The 26,145-nt window shown below is 41.9% G+C and overlaps 1 protein-coding gene across 2 annotated transcripts; it reads left to right on the top strand.

Annotated features, from left to right (window-relative positions):
• The first annotated feature begins 237 nt into the window (after nucleotides 1–237).
• POLR1E (RNA polymerase I subunit E) lies at nucleotides 238–24,879 on the top strand. Of its 2 annotated transcripts, none has more exons than XM_083179696.1 (12): nucleotides 238–435; nucleotides 4,315–4,418; nucleotides 6,742–6,818; nucleotides 9,413–9,507; nucleotides 11,066–11,121; nucleotides 13,254–13,398; nucleotides 15,745–15,849; nucleotides 17,841–17,937; nucleotides 19,438–19,568; nucleotides 20,685–20,766; nucleotides 23,316–23,447; nucleotides 24,528–24,879. In XM_083179696.1, exons 1-12 carry the CDS (start codon nucleotides 300–302, stop codon nucleotides 24,679–24,681), a joined length of 1,314 nt encoding a protein of 437 aa, XP_083035822.1. In that variant the 5' UTR covers nucleotides 238–299; the 3' UTR covers nucleotides 24,682–24,879. The 2 variants fall into 2 exon arrangements, with proteins under 2 accessions (XP_083035822.1, XP_083035829.1); XM_083179703.1 differs by having other exon boundaries at nucleotides 361–479.
• Nucleotides 24,880–26,145: the final 1,266 nt, after the last annotated feature.

The raw sequence follows: 26,145 nt of genomic DNA, 5'->3' as shown, positions 1-26,145 counted from the left end.
GTACTAAGATGGTCAGTTGTTTTCTATGCAGTTATCAGCAATTGACGAGATTTTAACAATAACCTCTAAACCTACAAACAAATTTCCATTAGCAAATGGTTACAATATATAGAATTAAATGAAGAAATATATTGCTTTAAGCAAATCTGAAGAATTACTTGAATTTGTAGGAAAGCTGTGTACATTGTTTTTCACCAGATGCTTGATATACTGTACGGTACAGCCAGTAGAGGGCGCTATGTGCTGTAACACGCATAGGAAGAAGGTTAGAGCTGAGAGCGGTGTCTCTTGGCTTCCGTATGATACAACAAACTGCTCCTCCCCGAAGACGCGGCTCTGGGAACAACGTGGTGGGTGTCCGGGACTACACAAGCATGGCTGCCTGCAGAGCTAAATTGGAGTATAGAGGCGACCCTGAACGGCCAGCCGTGCTGGGTGAGCCAATGTACATGATATAAAGTACTGGAAGTATACGTCATGTAATTATTTCTCAAAATACTGGATTATGTTCTGTAGTGTGTGTGTGTTAACGTAAAGTAGCTGTGTGGGTTGAAAGAGAAATATGTTTAATACCTTTAAAGTCGCTGTGTTTAGAACGGTGTGAATATACACTTTATAGTAAAAGTACACCTTATCTCTTGGTTACTGCTTATTATTACTAATGTTTGGCTTAGTTAATAGTCTTTAGTTACTATTATGGGCAGATCAATGCTGCTGGTTAAACTTGGGGACTTTATGCCCCTTTTGCACCAAAAACCTAGGTCTTTGAACAATGGAGTTTCCAGGATCTGACCCTGCTTTATACCTCATTTACACAGCACTTCGACCTGGGTTGGACCTGGGTCTGCACCATTCATACCCCTTTCACACCAGAAATGCAGGGACAAACCCGGGAATTCAGTTCCCTTGACAAGCAGGGACATTCCCGGGTTTGGACCCATTCACACCAGAAAAGTCCCTACATTTTCTGGTGTGTGAAGGGGGCGGGGAGGAGGCGGGCAGTCGGTGGGATGGCGGCGGAGGTGGACAGGAGGTGGTGAGAATACCCACTCCGGTTGCTGGTCCTCTGTGCAGGCCGGGGATCCACACAGGTGGCGGCGCAAATAAAGGGACAGATGAAGATGATGACTAGAGACAGGATTATATGCATTTGCATATTTGCATATGCATTTGCATATTTTGCCCATTCTAACTGGTTATTGCATATTTTACCTAAAATCTAGTGATGGTGCATATTTTAGGCCCCGTCCTCTTCCCACCCGCGAGTTACAGCACTGCTTTGCCCTGCTGCTGCTGGCCAGGTAGTGGTAGAGTGTGCATGCTGGGGCAATATGTCCACAGTGTGGGGAACCTTGGATGTACACTGACACTGCTCTAGGCTGCCAATCCATGTTGATAAAAGTCAGTCGGGGCGGATGCCATTACGGAGCTCCTGAACCTTTGCCTGCCCCTGGCCTGGGACTTTACACCAAGAGACAGACTTCTGCAGCAGAGGAGGTGGGCGGAAGGGTTGTGACATCGTGCAGCGCAGAGGAAATGCCGTGTCACAGTGAATATGCAGCGCAGGGAGGAAGCCTTACAATGCGCCGCCCTCATACACTATGCTCATATTTGGTCCATCGGCACTGGAGATGAGGGTCTGTGTAGTTGATGCAAGATGAGCTTTGGATGCTGCAGTATGCTGCAGCAGCCAGGAAGAAAAAAAATCCTGTGTACAGCACTGGACATCTGCAGATGCTGTGGGCCTATTTTTGAGGTTTATTTGCAACTAATTGTATCCTGATTTTTAAATAAATAAGTTAAAAATTACTTTTTTTATTATTTAATGTAGCATATTTTAACACTTTTTATGCATATTTTATGTATTGTTCATGCATATTTGCATGCATATTTCAAGCTTTTTATGTTGCATATAATCCTGTCTCTAATGATGACACAGCTGTCCGGTGCCCTCACTGCCGCCGGAGAGCTGCGTCATCATCATCCACCGCCTGTCCCATCATTTGCGCCCGCCGCCTGCGTCAATTTCCGGCCGGACAGGACACCGAGGAAATATACCCTACCCCATTCACACCAGCCAGGTCCCCGGATTGAACCCGGGAACAACCCTGCTACCTAGCAGGGTTGGATTGCTGGCAAATTAGCCTGGTAATTTGTCAAGGGAACCTTTTCACACCAGCGCTAGTACCGGGTTGTTTAAATTCAACCCGGGAATTTTGGCTGGTGTGAAAGGGGTTTTACACTGAACCTGGGTCAGCCCTGATTTTTCTTGTGGATGTCATTAAATGCTTGCTTGTTGCCAAGGGGGGTGAAGTTGCTCTTTGCCAGAGGATCCGTGTAAGTGGACATGGCTTGACCCCATTTACACCACCGCAGATCCGGGTCTGACCTGGATTTTTCGGCGGTGTAAAAGGGGTATAAGTAAAAACAGGACCCAGACAACACCCTGGAATGCCGGACACCAAATTCTGGAGGTTGTAGTGTACGGTTGGGGGGGTGTATTGTCTGGTGGCCTGTGATAGCTTTTGCCAGAGATATATGGAAGGGGAGATTACAACCTACCCATGTGGTCTGGACTTTTCCGGTAATTATTAGATCCACGGTCCATGCAGGGAGGCTGTATTCTCCCCCTTCTCTCCCTGGTGACCGGTGTCAGAGCAGCCCCACCGGATGGGACAACCTCTGCAATGCAATCCCCCCCCCCCCCCCCCCCCCCCCGGACTACACTGCAAGTTCCAGAATGACAGAAATGGATGAATGGAGCCTGTCCAGTCCGGCGTTCCGGAATACTGTCCGGTTTTTACCCATACCTGTAATCTCAGCTGTGAGCTATTTAATTAGTGCTGCTACCCCATTTTTAAATTCACAGATGGTGGTGCACTTAAGCTGGGTACACACTGGGTGATATATTGTTAATGATATAAAGTCAAATTGATCAGTTTGCATTGTAAATTACCCCCCCCCCCCAACCACACACACACTGGCAGTTATTCAGATCTGATTGCAGTACAAATTTGTTTGGAAAATGGGCAAAACCATGTGCACTGCAGGTGGGGCAGATGTAACATGTGCAGAGAGAGTTATGGGCCCTACATACGCAGAGATTCATAACGGGAGATTCAGCATGGGAGGTTTCACTCTCTCAGATAATGAGCCACATAGAGAGAGATTTGTGTCAGAGATTCATAATGGGAGATTCAGCATGGGAGATTTCAAATCTGTCACAACTGTGACGTAAAAAACTGCACTTCATCCCAAAAAAAAATGTTATATGGCAGGGCTGGGCAACACCGGCCCTCCAGATGTTAATGAACTACACATCCCAGGATGCTTTGCATTAGTTTTGCTATGTGGCCATGCTGAAACTGATGCAAGGCATGCTGGGATGTGTAGTTCATCAACATCTGGAGGGCCGGTGTTGCCCAGCCCTGTTATATGGTATAGACCATGGGTCCTCAAACTGCGGCCCTCCAGATGTTGTGAAACTACAAATCCCAGCATGCCTTGCCACAGTTTTGCTATAAGGGAATGTTAAATCTGTGGCAAGGCATGCTGGGATTTGTAGTTTCACAACACCTGGAGGGCCGCAGTTTGAGGACCCATGGTATAGACAGTAATTTCCTAAATAAATTTAATAAAATAAATATTAAAAAAATGGCCGAAAAATGTCTGCAATTGAATAGGGAAAGTCCAGTTTTCTCGGTGAGCTGGAGAGAAACAGACTTGAATACCTCCTATGTCATCTCCAAGCGCCGGCAAATGAGAAGCCCCAGCAATAAATAGAACCCACTCTGTAGTGTCAATGGGTTTCAAACCAAAGCATCAGTGGGACTGCAGGTGGGCATCGGCGGGGCTGCATCTACGGCTTGATGACGGTGTTCGGCGTCTTGATCCGCTCAGAACAGCCCTGCTCATCTGCCTGCGGCCACACATGCGGGGACGACTGCTCTGAAATGTCCGGTGATTACATTCTGAATCTTGGACAGATTCAGATCAGCGGGGGCACACATGTAAATCTCTGTGTGGGCTTATATACACAGTGATTTACATGCCTTTTCAGGGATTTTCTGAGTGATTTGTTAAAATCGCTCAGAAAATGCCTGAAAATTGTGCTGTGTGTGGGGCCCTTTAGATATGTGTGACTTATTTTGTTTCTGTGCAGGGTAAATACTGGCTGCATTATTTTTACACTGCAATTTAGATTTCAGTTTCAACACACCCCTCCTAATTTAACTCTCTCTGCACATGTTACATCTGCCCCACCTGCATCAGTGTGTCACAGTGAAAAAAATATAACTGTTTTTTTAATTGCAGTTCAGTTTTCAAATGGAAATATTCAGACGCCAGAGAATGTAAACTTCACGTTATACAAAAACAAGAATCACGCATCCCCTATGATGAAGAAGCAAAGAATCCTGGTATGACAATCGAGTGAAAAACAACTTTTTTGGGCACGGGACTGACACAGGCAAAACCAAGGAGTCCAGTAGTTATGTCCTCCCTCTGTCTGTACACCAGGAATGGGGAACCTTCGGCCCTCCAGCTGTTGTTGAACTACACATCCCAGCATGCCCTACTACATTTTTGCTATTTGGCCATGCTAAAACTTTTGCAGGGCATGCTGGGATGTGTAGTTCAACAGCTGGAGGGCCGAAGGTTCCCCATCTCTGCTGTACACAGAAGGAACTGCAACTGCTGGGTACCTGTCACTGATATGGGCAAAGTGAAAGGGCCTTATCTGTGCTACTCTGACCAGGAGCCAGCATCTATGCGGCCTGCTATGTGCAAGCTATAGGAACCATGGGGGTTATTTTGGTTCACTCTTTCTGTAAAATTCCTTCTTAGATGGACATTAACCATGTGCACTGCAGGGGGGAAGATGTAAAATGTGCAGAGATAATTAGATTTGGGTGAGCTATTTTGTTTCTGTGCAGGGAAAATACTGGCTGCTTTATTTTTACACTGCAAGATAGATCTAACTTTGAAGTAAAACCCCACCCAAATCTAATTCTCTCTGCACAAGTTACATCTGCTCCCCTGCACTGCACATGGGTTTTGTCCATCTAAGAAGGAACTTGTCAGAAAGAGTGAACCAAAATAACCCCCTATGGGCCTAACGGCCAATGCAATCCGGTATAAGCCACCCCGCCAGAGTGAAATTCCCCCTATATAAGCCTGCAAATTGTTTATCAAGGCCTGCAAAATATAGCTGGATCAGCCATTAGCTGTAAATCCATTTGCAAGCCTCTTGCCATCGAATGATTTTTCCACTCTTTGTAGTCTGTGCGAAATTGTAGTCTGTGCGTAGCCCAGGACGTGGCAGCTGTGATAGAAAGTAGAAGCAGAGCTGACGTCACATGCCCTCCAGTCAAACTTGTGGACATGCCTGCGTTTTTTTTTTCAGACACTCCTAGAAACAGTCTGGTTGCCACCCACAGACATTAACTTTCTGTCGATCAACTTGCACATAGCCTCGCGAATGCGTACTACGGTCATTCAATAATCGCCTGGCCGGCAAATTCGCAGCCATGCGATCAGGTCTGAATTAGGCTCCACGACTCTGTGGCTTATGTATGCAGGGCACAGAAAGCACCAGCCATATAGCAATATTAGCTTCTGTGATTGTCCACAAATTTGGGACTTCTCTGCTTCTCTCAGCCTGGTGAAATGTCTTCTCCTATCATGAGAGCTTAAAAAGGAAAACTGCATTTTTTTTTTTTTTTTCGCGCTGTAGGTGAAGTGTGATGGCTTGCTTCCAGTGTGGTGCATACATAGTGTTATCTGCTTGTTTGATTTATGCTGATCAATAAGCAAAGGACAATTTGCAGGATTAAGATGTATGTGAGACCTTTTCCATAGAGGATTATTTGTCAACATCGATTGGATAGTCACCTCACACATTCTACACTTGGGAAGCTGCAGCTGCTCTGTTGTAGCACTTTGTATAGATTCTAGAGTCAGTCACACACAGATGTACAACTGTCACATATTAACCTAATCAGCCCAGTTTCCAGGTGCTTCCTAGTAGCATTGTGATATTTTTGGCCTAAAAAGAAGCCATACACTAGTAGTCTTTCACAGGAAGAGCGCCAAGAGGGCATGATGACACATATTATTTAATTATTTATTAACAGGTTCTTATATAGCGCACACAAATTCCGCAGCGCTTTACAGAGCATAGTTATGAGCAAAAACACATAACGAATTACATTACAAGACAGTTTAGGACAAGTACATGGTTAATATGGATAGTTGCATCAGGGGACAGGACACTGAAGCAATCATCAGGATGGCAGTGGTTTATATATTCTAAGAAAGGCACATGAGGAGAGAGGGCCCTGCTCGTGAGAGCTTACATTGTAAAGGGGAGGGTTAGACAGACAGGGGTGACACAGAAGGGAAGGAAGTGAGCATAAACAGGTTAAGGTTTTTGCTCACTCAAGGTATATATCTAGCTGTTTGATATATCCACTTACCTCCCTTTTCCTACCTCTTACGGAGACACATGTCACCATTGCTATTGCAGTGATGCTAGGTAGGTCATTGCTTCCCATAATGTCAGCACAATATGGCAATGAGTCTATCCTCAAACTGAATGGATGAGCAGGATATGAGTGTTGACCAATGAAAGGTGCTCTGAACTTTGTCAACATGCCTTAATAAGAAATAATCCAAATAGGGAAAAAGCTGACCAGAGGGAGCATAATTGTGAACACAAATTCATTTTCCTTACTCTTGCAGGCGGCTCAGACAGACAGACTGAGTTATTCAGGGACTAATTTCTCCGCTGAGGCTCTGAAATGTAACTCTCTGAGCAGGTAAGGAAAGATGACAGATTTTCATTTCACATTACTGGATTGATAATATATGAAAATGTTATTGCATGCTTTATAATGATCAAGTCATTTATTAGGGTGCAAGCCAATTATTTTTGGAGAGCTGCTAAGTAATTTGTTGTTCCAATTGCCTGCGAGTGCCACCCATCAATTCTGCTTGCACACTCCTGAGGTGGAAAGCAGAAATGTGTTAAAGTTGGGTTTTTGGACCTCAAAATTGCATTTTAGGTAGGTTTAGCCACTTTACGTGGCTAAACCACTGTGTATTTGGGTGTGATACGTAACGGCCCCCAAAAAAACAGTTTAATTGCTTCATCAGTAAAAAAAAAAAATTAAATTGCCCCCTTAGAATGTTAAAATACTTTAAAGGCACACATTTTGATTTGATTTGCAATTTTGCCTGTTTTTTTACCAGTGGAAATATTTAAAGTTCTCTCAAAACAGTGGTAGTTTTGTAGGCCTGGACCACTTTTGCAGCTGACAGAATCTGCATAGCACTGTGACTTATGCATGTTAAGGGCTATTGGTGTTTTTTTTTGGAGCTAGGGCTTAGACTTGAAGTGATTGGACAGTATTTTGAGAGGTTGGTTCATAGGTGATTGAGTAGGATAGCTTTTGAAAGCTGTGGGGGTATTCAATCCTGGGCGAAATCTGCATTTTGCTGCTATTTTTTATAGGGGGGGGGGTTGGGGGCAACTCAACTCACCCTATTCAATCCCTGTGCTGAGTTTTCACTTGGGTGAAAATCTGGCATTGGCAAAAGCCACGTAACTTGGCAAAATTGATGCAAATTCATGGCAGTTTGCGGCAGTTTTTGGCCATGCCGATTCACCCACAAAAAAGTGAAATGTCATAGACGAAAATGTACTAAAAAAACTAATGAAAATGCCTGTAGTTGAATGCTGATAGGCGCATCATTGGCTTTTTTTTTTTTTTTTTTCACGTAGTGAAGAACTTGACTAACATTGAATACCCCCCTATTTGGGAAGTTTGCGTAATTGATAAGCTTTCTTGGATATTTCTCTGACAATCTGTATAACTGTTTTATACTGGGAAATATTATTTCTAAATTAAAGATTTCTACTATCAAATAGTAGACATAAGAGCCTTGCAAAGGTCAAATTAATTGCATCTAGTGCTTTTCTTTCATCATGAAGCTGAATAGATCGATCTAATCCTCCAGCATTATGGACTGTGCTAAAAGGTAGCTCTTCTGTATACTGTGAGTGTTGCTCGCAGATATATGCAGTGGCTGTAGGTTTATTAGGGACATGGCCAGGGTAACCAAAATTGTTCCCATGATAATTTTCAAATCGACTGAAACTAATAATATGGGAAACTTCTTTTTTTTTACAAAATGCATATATATCATCGGTACTCTTTACTTAGATGGGCGCCCGCGATTGAAATCGCGGGCGTCAGGGGTAAAAATCGCGGTCATCGCGGGTAAATCGCGGGTACATAAAAATCTGCTACCCGCGATGACCGCGATTTTCCCATAGGGAACAATGTTAAAAACGGTGATTGCCCGCGATTTGGCCATAGGAATCAATGTTAAATGGGCCACAGAGCCCAAATAGGCACAATTAGCCCTTAAATGTCCCCCCAAATTTTTAACGCCACCCCACGATCAACGTGAACCCGAAGCGTGGCGAGCGCAGCGAGCCCGCGAGGGGCGGCGGTACGCGTCCTCCGACCTTTTCATGCCCTACTATCCACTAGGGCGTGGAGTGAGAATAGAATAGTGTGGCGAGCGCAGCGAGCCACCGAGCCCGAAGCGTGGCGAAGGGACGCGGATACCTTCACAGGCAGACGCGTCCCCTCGCGTGCTTCACAGGTGTCCGCGTCGCCACGGACACCTGTGAAGCCCGCGAGGGGACGCGTATAACTGTGAAGGTATCCGCGTCCCCTCGCAGGGCTCGCTGCGCTCGCCACGCTTCGGGCTCGGTGGCTCGCTGCGCTCGCCACACTATTCTATTCTTACTCCACGCCCTAGTGGATAGTAGGGCATGAAAAGGTCGGAGGACGCGTACCGCCGCCCCTCGCGGGCTCGCTGCGCTCGCCATGCTTCGGGTTCACGTTGATCGTGGGGTGGCGTTAAAAATTTGGGGGGACATTTAAGGGCTAATTGTGGTTATTTGGGCTCTGTGGCCCATTTAACATTGATTCCTATGGCCAAATCGGGTCCATTGAGGCATTTAACAGTAAAATCGTGTCCATCGGGCCTTTTAACATTGATTCCTATGGCAAATCGGGAGCGTCGCGGGCATCGCGGGTACATTTATGGCCGGCCGCGACGCGACCGACAAGATTTCCATGTTTAACATGGGTTTCAATGGGAAATTGCGGGCATCGCGTCGGTCGCGTCGCGGCCGCACATAAATGTACCCGCGATGCCCGCGACGGGCGCCCATCTAGGTAAAGAGTACCATATCATCTATTACCGGTTTGTTCTTTTATATCAAAGAGCATCAAATTCAGTATAAAAAAAACAAGAAAAGAGCCTACTGCTTTTTTATGTCTGGAAGAATTAGTAACGTACAATTGTTTTATTTTTGCATCAAAATATGGATTAGGTACTTTGTTGGCGTTCTAAATAAAGAAACTGGAATAATGGAAGTCTATGATGCTGAACGGATTACCATGCAGCCAGTACTGGAAAACGATAACCGTGAGATCCTAAACCTATTCTGTTTTTCTTTTTTTTTTCCCTTATTGATTTGTATGATGCGTGTAATCAGTGGTTATAGGGTACAGGTGGCCAGATATGGGAGAAATCATGGGATGTAGATCAGGAGAAAATAAATGTTTTTTAAATTTTTTAATGTTTATTTGAAACCTTACTTAATAAAATAGCAGGTTTTGACACTCATATACAGTAAACTAGATACAGGTTGAGTATCCCGTATCCAAAATGCTCGGGACCAGGAGAATTTTGGATAACGGATTATTCCGTATTTCGGAATATTTTAATATTTCAATGATGTATTTTGAAGTATCTTGCATTTATGCTGTATAAACACATAATATACACACAAATATATTTTATTACCACATAAAATACACACAAACATATTTTAATTGTTCAAAAAACAAGGTTTCAAAACGTGAAACAAAATGTGTGTACTATCTCAGCACTGAATTTGAATGCCAAGCAATCATTGTCTTGCACATATATAGTGCCAGTTACATATGTCCCCAGTGATGCTGTTACATATGTCCCCAGTGAGTTTTTAGCAAAAAAAAAATTTTTTTTCACTTTCTGGAATGTCCGTATTTCGGAATAATTCGGATAACGGATATTCGGATACGGGATACTCGACCTGTATTAGCTTTCTATAGAAGCCAACTCTATATCCATCCATATGTCCATTTCATGCACTCTACTTCAGTAAGTCAGGTTAATTCTTGGTCTGTCCTTGAAATCTCTCTAGAACATTTAAAGATCCCTCAACACTAAATTATATCCATATTAAAATCTATGCACCTTTTTTTTAGGCTTTGTTTGCTTCTCCCACTGCAGCAGCCGTGCATTTCCATACACAAATGATTGCACTTTACAGTCTTCTCTTGGGCAAGATTAGTTGTCTTTTGCCAATGTGGGTTTTTCTAACTGGGAATCGGGATGAAGGAGTGCTTTTCTCACAATTGCCGACTGTTGCTCGCTATCTCCTAGCTGTACATATTCTGTTTAATATAAGAATGTCACATGGGTGGTGGTATGCAAAGGCAGCTTATGAGCAATGCATTACAAGTCTTCATTCTAAATTTCTACAGTGATTCAATCTATATATTTTAGCTGAGATATGCTTAAAACGAATAAATGAGACATTGCCTAGTGAGGTTCAATATATTGTCAGTGTTGAACTGATAGATCTTTCATGTTGACTTGAAACTGTGGGCATGTTCGTTAACATTCAGCATATTGACACTGCTGAAATATTGACATGGACATAATGCCTATATGTGATGATGTTTTAACCATATTGACATATGACATTTTTCGGTGGAGGGGGGTGGTTGATGTATCTGTAGTGGAGAAATGTACCAGTAGTTATACCAACCAATAAGTTTCTACCTACCATTTTATGGAATGTACTTGATAAATACTACACTCCCTTTTTTTTCCACCCCTGAATTTCTCCATAACAAAATTTTGTCCTAGTGGTGTCATGAAAAAAATTCTATACACAGGTGCTGATTTTTTTTATTTTTGTTTTGTTAAATAGTGGAGGGACAAAGCCAGGATACGGCAGCCCAAACAAGCAGAACCTACAGAGAAAAGGTATACTTCTCACATTTAAACTATTTTTCAGTGTTTGCAAATAACTAATGATAAATACAAGCATTACTCTTGTTGTTCCTTGTATAATCAGATGCCTTAAATAATGTTGCCATTATCTTTTTTTTCTCAAAGTATTCAACAGCTGTCTTGTGGAAATATCAGTGCAGTTGGTAATACAAATAACGGGCAAGGAGGGATAAAAGAATGCAAATAGTGTATAAATAAGTAAATGATTGTCATAGTCCAGCAGTGCTGATGATGTAAACATATATTGCATTACGCTGCGGTATAGGTGAAGTTTCCTCTAGCTATCTATATGTCTGTCCCTGCATTAGGAATAGAAACGTAGAAATGAACGTGGTCAGTGAGATGTACTGGAGTCAAAATGTGCAATTTAGTGCTAAACGCACACATTTTACAAACTCGTATATATTTGAACAGTCCAAACTCGCCTTCCAGATTTTTTGCTGCTTTGCACATACAACTTGCCAATTTAATAGAGTTTTAAATTCGCACATAAAACATTACCAAAAGCTTTCCAGAAAAATAGACCTGGCTTACATAGGTGAGGTGTGTGTTTGTGGGGAAAAATTATGAAAAACTCTGTCAAAGCACATTACTTCATTAAAAAAATAAAAACAAAGTGAAATCTATATCTACCTGTAAAAACAAATTATCAGTGATTAAAGCCCTAAAATATAGTGTACCTACATGTAATTGAAAAATAACCATTGCACAAACACATAATGTATTATGTTCCCCCTAAAATAGTGTACCTGCATCTACATAAAAAAACACACGTAATAAACAAAATACCAATTTCCACTAACATTAACTTACAAAGAAAAACAAACTTCATTTTTGGGTGAACACTTTTGTAATATTTACAGCAAATGAAAAAGAAAAACCACAGATTAAACGTAAACCAAAACAAAAATTACTGAGAGGATGACAAGTGCCCCCCCAATGGGTTATAATGTACAGTATGCATACTAAGTGTTAACAAACACTGTCCATACGGCCTGATTTTAGTAAATTGCATAAATCGCTGAGCTCCAACCAGACTTTATGGCAGATGCTAATAAAAAGATACGGAATTAGACAATATTTCGATGTATAAGCTACAATACTTATGACCAAACCATATTTTTATTTGGGGCCTCATTTGTCTACTTCTATAAGGGTCATCACTGAGATACACTGTAAACATGGAATGGTTCATAAAAGGATCATTTTGAGTTTGTGGTAGTATTACCTTTGAAACCCTTTTAATGGGCAGTATACTTTTGCAATGTCCTCATTACATCCTTGTTCTTGTCCTGCTAAAAAGCTCCTCTTGACTTGCCACGTCCCGTATGACTCTTATAGCATCAGGCATCTTTGTTTGCTATTTTATTACCAAAAATTAATCTTGGTCTCAAAGCAACATGACTATGATGCAAGTGGGGACTGTGCTGATTAATTTTATATCTTTGTGCAATGGAGTCCCTGATGCCTGACGTGGCAGACCTGATGGGTAACTCTCGCTAGGTATCTCGTGCAGCAAGAAATATTGAGGCTAGATATGAGGATACATCTCTAAATGATGTCTTGGTGTAGGAATAATCTTTTTTTATATATATATTTGGGGACAGAATGGGGATTTCTTTGTGTAGGATTAATGTTTTTTAACGCTTTAGGTTTATGAGCAGGACCAGGTTAACATTTGTGTTTCAAGCTGTATTATCGTTTAGGGGGGTATTCAATGTGAGGGTCACGGCAGTCGAGCTTACTCGACCGCCGTGACCCAGTCCCGTTCTCGGTCAGCTCGACCGAGAACATGCAGGCGGGATTCAATGTACCGTCTGCCAGGGAGCGAGAAGGGGGCGTGGCCGCGACTTGCGGCCGGGAAGAGGCGAGCTACAGCCGGCAGCTCGTCCCTTCCCGGCCATTCTCGGCAGAACGAGCCCGACAGCTTGTGCTGTCGGGCTCGTTCTGCCGAGATACCCTTCTCAATACTGTTGGGGAAGACCGCATTGAATTGGGCCCGGCGGGCATCTCCCTCACGGGAGATGCTCGCCGGTGATTGAATATCCTCCTTTGTGTCTGTGTATATAGTTTTATTAATGGTGTTCATGGACTTCTTTAAACAGGTGGATGCTCTGATAGAAGCCTTTGGAACAAACAAGCAGAAACGTGCTTTAAGTTCTCGAAAGTTGAACCAAGTTGGCAGTGAAATATTAAATAAAGCCATGGCAAAGGCTGCTGATGAGATCATTGAGACCAAGGGAACAGCAGGCAAGTACAAAATGTGGATTTTGTCAGTACCACTGTAATAAGCTTACTGAATACAATCATTAAATATATCTGAATGCTGTAGGTTCCCATCCGAGGTCCTCAAGGCACCCTAATTGTCCAGGTTGTAAGGACATCCATGGCTCAGCACAGAGGGTTATCTCATTGAGATTTTAACTGTTATTGAAACACCATTCAATTCAATGTTGTATATATTTTTTTTTGTGTTGGCTGACAGTTTTAAATATAATGTTCAATGTACACCTTATTAAATACCGTTTGGTACAAACAGCACATCATACATTTTACTGAAATAAAATGAAAAAGGTATACATTAATATTGTGATCTTTCACAACCAATCACAGTCTTATGCATAAATGTTTACAGGAGGGTCACCTGTGATTACAAGAAGTGTATACCATTTTTTTTTTTTAATGGAGTTGTGTATTTTTTTGTCAGTGATAAGGGTAATGTAGAAATATAACTTTCCCATACATCAAAAAATGTTGCAGAGCGTTTCTCCCTCTCCTGCAGACATTCCACCCAATCCACAGTGAAGACATGCCACGTCAATCCATGTCTACAGTATTGCCTTCCTAGCAAGAGCGCTAATTATCAGGAGCAATTTTTTACAGCCTCTTTCCGCCCGCTGTCCCTCCGGAAGATGCTGAATTTATCATTCCAGCCAAAAAATTGGCTATGAGGGCAAAAATATGCCTTGTGATATATTGAGAAACATTTCCTGGTATTGTATAGCAGCCGATGCGACATAATGTCTAGCGTGCATATAAGCAAAAGGGAAACTATGATAGCGTGACTTATGGTGCCCATACACGTTACAATTATTGTATACAATATTGTATACAATATCGCATCTCATCCGATCTCGGTTTTGCGATGACATCAGATGAGATGAGATCTAGTACAAAAAGTATGTGCAGCACATACTTTTTGTACTAGATCTCATCTCATCTGATGTTATCGCAAAACCCAGATCGGATGAGATGCGATATTGTATACAATAATTGTACTGTGTATGGGCACCTTTAGAGTGTAGATTGCATATTGAATTTTTAAGTCATCTGTGGCCAAACCTGGACCATTGGGGTGCCTTGAGGACCTCTGCTTTATGTAGATTCTTGGATTATCATTGTTTTTCTTAAAAGGAGGCTATCAATTTAATTTAACTTTAGTCATTTTTATTTCAGAACTTTTTTTTTTTTTCTTGTAGAGTTGCAAATATCACTTTTCCAGGCTGCAGTGCATTGGGTAGTGGTAAAGCAGTGACACTAGCAAGATGATTATCTAAAATGGCAACATTGTCTACACAGCTCGGCTTTTCTAAGCACAACTACTTAACAATATAGAGCAAGAGCGATGATGTCAGGTGTAGCTGTGTTACACAGTATGTCTCCTATAACTTATATAAAGAACCAACCAATCAGCTCCTAACTGCCATGGTACAAGCTGGGTTTGAATAAGAATGTTATTACATAGCACCCTTATTCTGCCTGCTGTTTTTAACCATAATAAGATACGGTTTATACTTGGTACTGCTAGGAACCTAGACCAATTGTCCTTCATAATTTATTATTCCAAAATACAGTACTCCCATAAGAGTCAAGGTTTTAAGGATGTCTGTGCCTAGTAGCACACAGACATCAGGATCGAAGTACTAAGATTGTAAGCTTGTGAGCAGGGCCCTCCTACCTTTTGACTGTCTGTAAATACCAATTTTGTTGTATCACTGTCTCCTATTGTAAAGCATTACGGATTATGCTACGCTATATAAGAAGCTGCTCATAAAGTAACAAGCCTTACAGAAATATAGTGGGCCTTATTCAGTACCGATCGCATAAGCTCTCAGTGTACTGCAGTTGAACGATTATTGGGTATCATGTGATCGCATCTCACAAATAAGAACGTCCCTCTCTGATTGACAGAGGCATTCGCGCAGAGGGTCGGGTGGCTGGCATTTGGCATAAAGGGGGCATTGCCCTGATTTTCCTGGGCATGGCAAGGCCAAGGACTGCTATTAAAATGCAGTTTTAGCAAATGCAGGAAGGAGGTGGTAAGATCCGTACTGAATGAGGGTCTGTGATCGGAGATTTCAATGTCCTATTTCAGACACATTCCGTAACATAGCAGTTAGGTGCTGACTGGCTGGTACTTAATCCCCTCCAAGGCTGTGTGCATAGGCTGCTCTGTCAGTTTGATTATACTATTTGTGCATAAGCAGGGATATTCCTAAATCCTAGAGGGTTGGTGTGGCCATGTTTGGGAAACCATGATGTGAATGATGGAATAAGTATGAATCCTTATCTATATTATAATCCCTCCTTTTAAAGAACTGGTGAAAGAAGCAATGGACGTAAAAGAAGAATCTTCGCTATTCCTTCCTCCATGTGATCCTTCTGCAGATAAACCAGAAGATGTCTACAAATTTCATGACCGTATCCTTTTATTGTATAAACCAGTGGTGGGCTGGGCTGGGGGGCAGGGTGCCAGGTTGCCCCTCAGGTTTGTCCCGTTTTTAGCACTTTGGGCCAGCTACTGGTCCCTGCTGCTGCATGAGGCAGCGTCTGGAAGTAGGAATAGAGCTGGCTGACTCCGGCGTGTATGGCTGCTAAGTGGCACAGCGCTGTCATTAAGCCCTTTGACAGACCTCCAGGCGAGTGGTCATGTCTGCAGCTCCAAAACCCTATCTGCAGACTTCTGTTATGTAGCCCCACCCCCGCTCTCCGTAGTGCTTTCTAAGTTCAGGGAGCCAATAGCTATTCTTATTCAGCATCAGCCTGTACTGAGTGGCTGGGCGCCTGCTGCCAGTGAGGAAGGATTATCCTAGCACCGCAGCACACCCGGTCAGGGGGCCCAAGGGTTCCCCCACAAAACCTCTAATGCTCGGACCACGCTTCCTTAAATCAAATAACTAGTCAGCTCTCTCTCCGCTTGCTCCTCTGTACCTCAAAAGCTAATACACAGCACTGTACCCATACTCCTTCTGTGTTCTGTCCCAGTCCTCTTTTCCTAATCTTGGCTCCCATCTCCTCCTGTTCCCAGCTATGCTCTAATACACAGCCAGCACCACTCCTCTTATACTAGCCTACTCCTGAGTCTTTGGCTAGAAGTAAAATAAAAAAGTCTACACATACACCACACATATATGTTACACATGATACACACACACACACTTACTGTGCAGAAGCTGCAGGTTGTATATGGTAATGGGAATGTGCGCCACATCATTAGTCCCATGCCCTTAGCTACAAAATGCAAAAGTCTCCTCTGATATGCTGGGCATAGTTAGTAAATAGTGATTGACCATAAATTGCTAGGAGGGATTCAATGTCCAATGCAAATCAGCGAATGGGGGCGTGTCTCCGTAAACAGCCGTGGATTGTTGAGATACAGCCATGATCGGGACAATTCACGCCCGTTCTCGGCACATGTGCCGACAGCTTTTCAAGTCTGACCCGATCTGTCAATCTGCTTCTTCAATGTCGTTGGGCAAGATGCTGATAGTTAAAAATTTGGTACTGTATTACTTTGAGGATACTCTTGGGCCAGTGCTTTGTGCATGCCTACCAGGCTAAACTTTGCCAGCCAGCCCCTGGTGTGGATGGTAGTGAAGTAAGCTGCAGCAACAGGACAGTCTGTGCCCAATATAATAGCATGTTGCTGACTTAACAGTAGTGTATAGTCAGTGTCTGCTCCCTGTTCCTTCCTCTCATGTCTTAATGTATTTGGAAATTACTAATTATACAATATCTTATTATATTACACCCAGATAGAAAATATACCTTTTTAATTACATTCATATATTGCAAGGGTTCTCAAACTCTGTCCACAGTTTACATTTTCCAGGTCACTGGGCAAGTGCACAGGTGTATTTATAACTCATTGACGCATTTAAAAGAGCCACAGGTGGAGCTACTTATTTTGCTTGCGATTCTGTGCACAACATCATGCACTGTGTGATGTCCTGAGGACCGACTTTGAGAACCTGTGATCTCTTGCTATTAAGAACTGTATATTCTACATGATCTAGCACTTAAAATAACATTCTTTACCATACTGTTGAAGTTCAAAAAGAGTATTCTATTGACATGCAAAGATTATGATGCGGTACCAATGCTGTTTGAGATCAATTTTTAACAGGTTTGTCAATGCTGCTTTATATTGGAGCAGTGTTTTCCCATTTGCTTGCTCTTCAAGCTAACAGCCAGGGAAGATCAAATGCTTGGCACGGTTATAATAAAAATGTCCGCAAACTCATTGGCAATACTGTAGCTCTGATGTGCTACATCTTTATTGCAGATATTTTATTTCTATTGTACTGTATAAACACTGTGATTTAGTGTATCTTCTTTCTACAAATCTGTCTTTCCTGATTTTCTCATATACAGCCGCTTATATATGTTGTTTGGTCTTAACCCTCACCAAGTTATCTCTCTTGTGGAATATGATGCGTTGGAAAGTGTGTCGTCTTCTTTCAAGAACATCACTTCTGATGAGATCCAGAGTTTGAAAGAGAAAAAGCAGTAAGGCTTTCTAGAATACTTTTTGATGTACAGTACATTTAGTGCTACACAGACACTTTCATATAAATAAATTACATAAAATCATATGAATGTAAAGATAGCCCTTCCCAAATGAGGTGATTATAGGGAGCAATTGAGGAAAAACGTTTATTTACAGTAGTTCTGACATGGCAATTTGCTGCACCTGACAGTCCAGGATCACCAGTTATGGGGTAGCATCCTGTTCCATCTACCTGCAGGGAGATTGGTCATACCATGTAACAGGATTTACTACTATTGTAGCCTCTTCAGTGAGAGATGAAACCACTCAGCCATGACTGGTTCAGGTTTGAAATTAGGTAAAAAAGACAGCACTTTCAAACCTCTTCCTGCAGTCCAGAAATGGGGTTGAGTCTTCATTCAACATCCCTATCGCTACATGCTATAGTCGGGCAATTTTTGTTTCTTCAGACTTGGGGAGTATTTAATCCCAGTCCAAGTTTTTCGCCAGGCAAAAAAAAGTCAGAGATTCGCCTGTCATTATTCAATCACGGGTGTTTTTTCACCCATTTATTGGTCCATTGCATTTCACTTTTATTGGGTTGGGGGAACCAAGTGAAAATGGCCCTGCATTCATCAAAACCATGTGGATTTGTGGCAAATTCGTCGATGCACACCGTTTACGCCAATGCTGAATTCTTTGCCGAGGCGAAAAATGATGCTGGGATTGAAAAGGGCAAGTCTAAATCATACTAAAAATGGGTGAAAATGGACACTTTTTTTTTTTTTTTGGTAGGCGACAAATTTGGCTACGATTGAATAAACCTTTATCGAACAAACCACAGTAAACTCTAGCCAGCAGGAATGAAATCTAATCTTAGTCATACTGGTGATGGATGGTTTCAATAGAAGTACTGTACCTCATGATTAATGCTTGGTGTTTCTTGGCTTTCTGTTTTGGTAAAATATTCAACCTGACTGCTCAAATCTCTTCAGTATGCCCATGAATACTGCTTTATCTAAGCAATTCTCTCAAATATTACTCTGGCTCTTCCTCATTTTGCAGTAACTTCCGTTTCTAAGTTATATTTCTGACTGGGAATATTTTAAGATGGATCCATTTTAATAGCCTTTCTACTTTTAGATTTTTCATTTCCAAAGAGTACCCTATGGCAGCTGAGAGCATGTACAATTTCCTGAGTAATTAGAATAGCATTCATTAAACTCCAGAATTGTCCTCGTCTGGTTTCGTGTATGGCCTACACATCCAATCAAGTTTAAAAAATAAATTGCCTAAGAAGAGTGAAAAATATTTACACATGCCAACATTTTGTGCAATCTGTAACATTTAGAAAATGGAGCATTATTGTGCAGTCAGATATACAGGATTGTGTCATCGTACCTGGCAAAAGGCTGTACGCCTTACTTCCAGTAAAACATATTCTAGTGGTACATCCTGTTTGTTTTTTTTTCTTTTTTTTTTCTTTATTGAATATTTAAGTTTTTTTTGTCATTCCACAGACATGGTTCATTTGTGCTACAGGAACTTCAGGACTTGAGGCTAGCAAAAGACATTGACAGACAAGCCAGAGCTCTGTGGTATTTGGATATTCTGATTAAACTGAGCACACTAAAGACTGTGAAACGGAAAGGTGAGCCCGCCTCCTTTTTAAGACATTTAAAATAATGGGAGTTGGTCATTACTATTTACAAATGTATCGACTCCAATGTTAATCTGTCACTTACAAACCTTTTTGAACAACTTGCCCCAGAATGCATGGTATTTAGCAAGTCTGTTTTGCATTGGTTCTATACCACAAATCAAACAAATTAGGATCTTGCACAGGAGTAGCCAACTCCAGTTCCCGAGAGCTACCAAGAGTCCATGTTTTCCAGCTCACCTCGCAAGTACACAGGTGCACTCATTACGGATGAACACATTTTAAAAGATCCACAGGTGGAGCTAAATTCTTCACTTGTGATTCTGTGAGGAGACATGGAAAATGTTAACTGTTGGTAGCTCTCAAGGACTGGAGTTGGCTACCTGATCTTGCACATTGAGAATCTGGGGTCATCCATTTGTCAGCCATTACAATTTGGCAGGCCATGTTGAGATCTGTTGTAAAATATTTATTTTCCCTGATAACCATAATATTACACTGAACCCCATGGCTCATGTATTTTGGGACGAGCCCTAGAGCTTGTCGAGGAGTGGTTTCTATTGTGGTGGTTGCTGGTCTGTCCTGCTGACTGGCCTAGGGCTGGTTGGCACTATATAAGAGGGCTTAATGCTGTTGGGTTGAGCCATTGGTGTACCTAGACATGTAACAAATGCACATAAAAATACCACAGGAGCTCCAATTAGGTCTGATTTTCATATAACCGGGTTTGGAGCATTTCCACTTCCCCTTTACCTGGTAGTGTCCTGGGTTTAACCCTGGTTATTACCTGGGTTGGATTGCAGGGGAATCCAAACCAGGTTATTTGACGAGGGCATTTCCACTAGCAGAAAACCCAGGTTGTAGCTCGTCCCCACGGAAATTACCAGGTTATTTCGGCTAGTGAAAAAGGGGTATGAGCTTTGACCGGAGAGAAGCCAGAATTGAACCGCTGAGTCAAACTTCAGACGTCAACTATTAATGTGTATTGAAAAGAAAGGCCACCATCTGCACAATGTATTCAAAATCAATTAAGTTTTTAATAGGATTTAGCATGCCTTTTTTGCCTCACCATGTACATCAATTTTTGACGTGTGTTTTCTGTTGTAGATCTTATTGCTCTTGAATGTCCAAAGATTATATGTGGAAACTTAATGAAAAACTTTACTGTCACCATCTTTAAAAATGACAGGTGAGACTATTCCCTTTCATAGGCTCGGTACACACTAGTAGACCTATATTTGCAGATCAGTGGATCTACAGATCTCTCTCTCGTTGGATCAAGCAGCGTATTCTCCATACACATGTACAATCTGTTGTGACTGATGTTGCAGTGGGGCGAGCGCATTTACATGCACCCGCCGAGTTGAGCTGGCAATCACTGCCAGCTCCCTGGTGCAGGTGTCTGGATGGTTGGCAGATTGCCCTTACACACAGCACGCTGCACCAGTATATCTTTAGATATCTATATCTGGCATCAGCTGTGATGCACAGCCAACACAATATGTCTGTGAACAATGTCATTCAGACATATTGCTGGAACATACTGGCCGATGGTTCAGCGATATATCTGCTGTTAAATTGATCAGCCGATATATTGGCCAGTGTGTGTCCAGCATTAAACACTGTGCATTCTCATAATAATGAAGGGTTCTCTGGTAAAAAGGGTTGGTGCCAGCACAGGTGGTGGTCAGGCTTATTTTTGTCTTTACTTGGTATTCAACAAAAATCTGTGTGTAAAATAATTGACATTTAAATTCCTGTAGTGCATTATTCTAATGACTTTGGGCTTGCACATTTTCAAAACAAATATTTGCACTACTCGGGGTGAATGATGATGATCGCTATTGTTACCATGGTATACTAAAATGTTCTGAGAACTGGTGCTTATATGCACTGCGACCCTAAAGTACTCCATCCACTACTGCAATAGGGCCACTCTTTATGCGATTCAGATGTATTGCTGCAATGTATCACATGAAAAGTGACACAGTGCATGTCATTTTCATGTGATTGTGATGCGAGGCACGTTCCCATGCAGAATGTACTATCCCTGTAAACGCTTATGTATTACACAGGTTCTTTGGCTGGTTAAACCATCTGAAATGTAGGCTTGAAGTCAGCCAGCCACAAAACTTTGTGATTCATTAATGACCAGGTATCTTATGATAAGCCTACTTTTAAAGAAAACTGAATCCCTATATTATATCCCCTCAGTCATGCTCCAAATGAAGGATAATATTTTTGGGAAAGGAGCTTAATTTGGTCCAAACCATTCCTCAAGATCTACCAACGGTCAACGTTTCCCAAATCACCTAGCTGGTGCACAGCTGTAGTCACTACTATCGGTCACATTTTCTTCTACGATCCCCATGGCAGCCATGACACTGGGATATTCCCCCCCCCCTCCTCTTAGATTAGACAGGACTTTTTTCAGGGACCGCCCACCTTGTGCATAAGTCTGCTCCTCCCTCATACCTGCGTCTTTTCTTTTTTCTTCAGTCTGCGTCAAGTAAGGACAGTGTAGGGCTTTGTTTTATTATAAACAGTGCTACCTCTTTCCAGCAGGAGCTGGCTGGGGTGTAATAGTGTAGAGGAGTGTGGCCTTTGATTCCTGCCTCTTACACTAAAATGGTTATGTATCTGCACCCTTTTTCCCATGTGGCTGTCCCGCTCTCTTCCCTGGAAGCCGGGATCACCATGTAACCTTCGATACACTCACCTATGTACATCTAGGGTGGCCACTGCCTGTGTGCAGCTCTGTCCGGATGTAGTGGTGAGTGGCAGGGTCCGGTGGGCGGAAGTGAATGGTGTCTTCACTTCTGCCCAGCGCTTTCCAGGATATGCCTGAGTAAAGTTTCCCCTGCAGCCCTGCACTCACCTATGTATACTGGCGGCCTCTGGTCCAGTGGGAGCTGGATGTGCGGCAGTGGTGTGTGGTGATCGCCAGGCGCCGGTGAGTGGACATGCGTGGCGTCTTCACTTCCGCCTGACGCTTACCAAGGTGCGCCAGATTAATGCCAGACTTTGGAAAACTCCAGCTTTAGGAATTTTTACTGCATTTTGCGGTTAGTATCTCTTGCCCTTTATCATAATATTGTACATCTTGTCCCATATCCTTGTTGTTATGGTGGTTACAAGACACTGAGCAAAAGTATAAACAATAACTGTGGTAAGAATATAACATTTTCTTAGTATGTGTCTTCAGACAGTCATTTATGTTTGAAAACCACTTCACCCCTGATTTGAACCGCAGTTTGTGTTCTATCAAGAAATTCTGTAATTACTTATTGCGTTTTTTTTTTCTTTTGTTCTAATTATGAAATCTGTTTAGAGTTTGAAAATACATATTTCTGTTAATTAGTTTTAAGAAATCCAATTGATCTCCTGTCCGTAAATAAAATGTATTTTTCTGTAAAGACAATTATCTGATTTTGGACTTTATGGAATAGCGTGCACTTTTGAGATGCATGTCTATGTAAATATGCCTGAGGACAGAAGTCTGTTTATTAAATGCATGTTGGCTCCTATGCACAAATAGATATAACCGTATCTTTATTATTGTGATTACATCTTCTGCTTAACCATGACCATTCTTGTACAACTTTACAAGCATTCTAGCTTATTCAAAATATGCTTCTTAAATTGACAAGCACTTGTCGTCTCCTGTATTAATTAGAAGATGCTGTGAAATATTAATTGTCTATCTAGCAGAATAACTGATGGTTTTTCTACTTTTAGGATCCAAAATTCAATATCTGGGACAATGAAATCTAAAATTGTGGCTTATGTGATAGCCCTGGCCTTACATATCTCTGATTTTCAGGTAGATTTGTCAATTTTACAGAGAGACTTGAAGCTTACAGAGAACAGGCAAGTGTCACTTATGGACAATGTATGTAAAGTAGTCTCTACTCATTTCTTACTTGACACAAACATACACTGTATGTATATACTGTATGCTATTGTAAGCACTAATATTTCCAGGAGTGACGGTAAATAATCTCCACCCCTAAATCACTCCACTTCTCATATCATCTTAAATTACAAGTGCTGCGGAATGTGAGTGGTATTAAAGAAGCTGTTAATAATTATAACTTAAACGATTTGTACGTGCCCGCTCACCATCTTGAAATGACAACATCATTTCTGATAATACTATTCAATGAAGAGCTTGTGCATAACAAAAGAAAGTGTTAACAATGTTCCACCGCTGTTGTGTTCTTATACATTATTGTGAATGGGCTTGTGCCAAATGTCTCATTTAAATGTTAATCATAATGTGATACAACAAAATAGCTTCTCAACATTATACTGATATATCTGCCATGTAGCACTCCTAAATCTATGAATGCATTTCTGTACGTGTAATGCTACGATGCAGCAGTCAAGTTCTGTTGTGCTTTGTTTACAATATAAATATACAAAGTATAAAAATGAAAGGCCTAGGTAAAATGCGCAACAGAAATGTAGAAATAGAGCATTGTAGTTAGCTTATTGTCAAGTACAAGGTGGGCAACAGTATGTTAATCCCGCCATGTAAAGCATTATAACTGTCAGCTTTAGAACTTTACATTTGACCCTTTACCATCATGGGTGCAATACTTAGATATTCCCAGCCACGGTCCTCAAGTCACACTAACATTCCAGGTTTTAGTGAATTAAGCTGATCACACAACCTTTGCAGGGCCAAATTCGCTTAAAATTGCTCACACTCCCGTAAAGTACGCCCAGTGCCACGATGGTTTGAGTGCAAATTATCCGCACCTATAGGATCGACCCCTATGTGTGCCTTGAGAACCGTGGTTGGGAATGCCAAATTTAGAACACGTACACATACAAATATCAAATGTATTGTTTTTTTGTTAAGAGCACAACCTTGTTAGTCATTGCAATAATACCACAGATATACACTGTATTTAATGTGACTCATTTCTGTTTTTCCTTTATCAGGATTCTTGAAATATCTAAAGCGATGAGACTGAAGATTGGCAAAAAAATGATGTTCTCTGACATGTCTCTGGAGGAGAACCACAAAATTGGTATTTTAACACTTCCCCTGATTGTGTACAAGCCAACGGGAGGCTTAAAAAGAAAGAAAATGTAACGCAAGGTGCAATGAGACACTGAAATGCAGAGTCATGCTGCACAAAGGTTGGATCACTTATACGGACTGTTCTGCATAGCTGTTTACAGAATTGCGGTTTCTCAGAAGACAGCTTTGCGTTAACACTGGCTGTAACAAATGTCTTTTTTACATTATTTGTTCAATTAAAAAAAAAGTCATTATCTAGAAGAGAAGAAATCTCTATAGCCCTGATCACATTATTTATACATCGTTTTTAGTTTTCTGTAACATGCCTTAGCACCATGTTTTTGTTTGACAATTTATTTGCAATTTGATATGCCGGATAGGACCATGCACTGGAGATGTAGGGTTTTTAATAGTTGTATGAGAGGCGAATGGTCACATGCAGCAGCATCAGGATCTAGGAGACTTGGTAATGGCCATTAGATTTAGCAGCAATCAGATCCTTGGCTACCAGTGCAGTCTCTGGAGAGTATAAGAAAGCTGGGGTTTGATACGAAATCCCGGCGTTCAAAATCCCGACTGCAGAAATCCCAACGGGGGGGGGGGGGGCCCGGGGGCCCGGTGCCTCGCTACGCTCGGCACACTAATTTATTCTCCCTCTATGGGTGTCGTGGACACCCATAGAAGGAGAAAGTGTTGAGATTCCGGCGTCGGGATTATAACTGCATCCCAAATGCTAGACTGTTCAGTGTGTTCAATGGGGTGTTTTAAGGTGAGTGTAGGCCAGCCTCTCTAAAAGCTTGGAGGGGAAAGGCATGGGTCATCTGAGAATGTTTGGGTCAGAAATTAGTCTCTTTCAAAGCAACAGACATTCTATTTAATGAAGATCTAAAGGTGCCCATACACAGGTCCAATTTGGCCTGGTTTACATCCTATTCGGAAGGGTCAGGCCAATATATCAGATGAAAAGTATTGCATTGGATCACAGCTGTAAGTGTGTGCCACACCACTTGTCTGCAGAGTGGGGAAGCGCTGGGTAGGAGAAGTACTCATCTCGTTCTGGGCTTCAAAACCCCGGGCCTGATATCTAGGCTTCAGCACAGATGGTTTAATCAGAATTCCTCAGATACTAATTAAGTCACCTGTGCTCAAGTCTGGATATCTACAAAACCTACACTGTTGGTGTGCCTTGAGGACCATGGTTGGGAATGCCTGGTCTAGAGGAGCATCAGGCAGCAGCCAACCATGACGATGAATGTTAAGAATGGGTGAAAGAAAGGTAAGAAGAAAAGAGATGAAAAAGAAATACAAGTAGAAAAACATTAATGCAATCCTAAACAATTGCTGAAAATAATACCGCCAACAGAATATAAACAAATAAGCATGATAACGTTACCATCATTGGACCTTACGGACTGGTCTTGTGGCCAATGGTATGGCGGTAATTGAACCACCCAGGATGTATAATATAACCTACGCAGGGGAAGACTCTTATAGATCTAAGCAGAAAAGCCATGACCCTGCAATAATATGAAAAAC

Source organism: Crinia signifera, chromosome 1 (assembly GCF_055691185.1).
Source record: "Crinia signifera chromosome 1, ASM5569118v1, whole genome shotgun sequence".
Lineage (NCBI taxonomy): Eukaryota > Metazoa > Chordata > Amphibia > Anura > Myobatrachidae > Crinia > Crinia signifera.
This window is presented reverse-complemented; position numbering and strand designations above follow the sequence as displayed.

Bases quoted from the DNA above. Each gene is read 5' to 3' on its own strand.
- POLR1E (XM_083179696.1), top strand. From the start codon at position 300: ATGATACAACAAACTGCTCCTCCCCGAAGACGCGGCTCTGGGAACAAC. The intron at 11,122-13,253 runs GTATACTTCTCA...TTCTTTAAACAG, and splicing joins GCAGAACCTACAGAGAAAAG to GTGGATGCTCTGATAGAAGC. The intron at 17,938-19,437 runs GTAAGGCTTTCT...GTCATTCCACAG, and splicing joins AGTTTGAAAGAGAAAAAGCA to ACATGGTTCATTTGTGCTAC.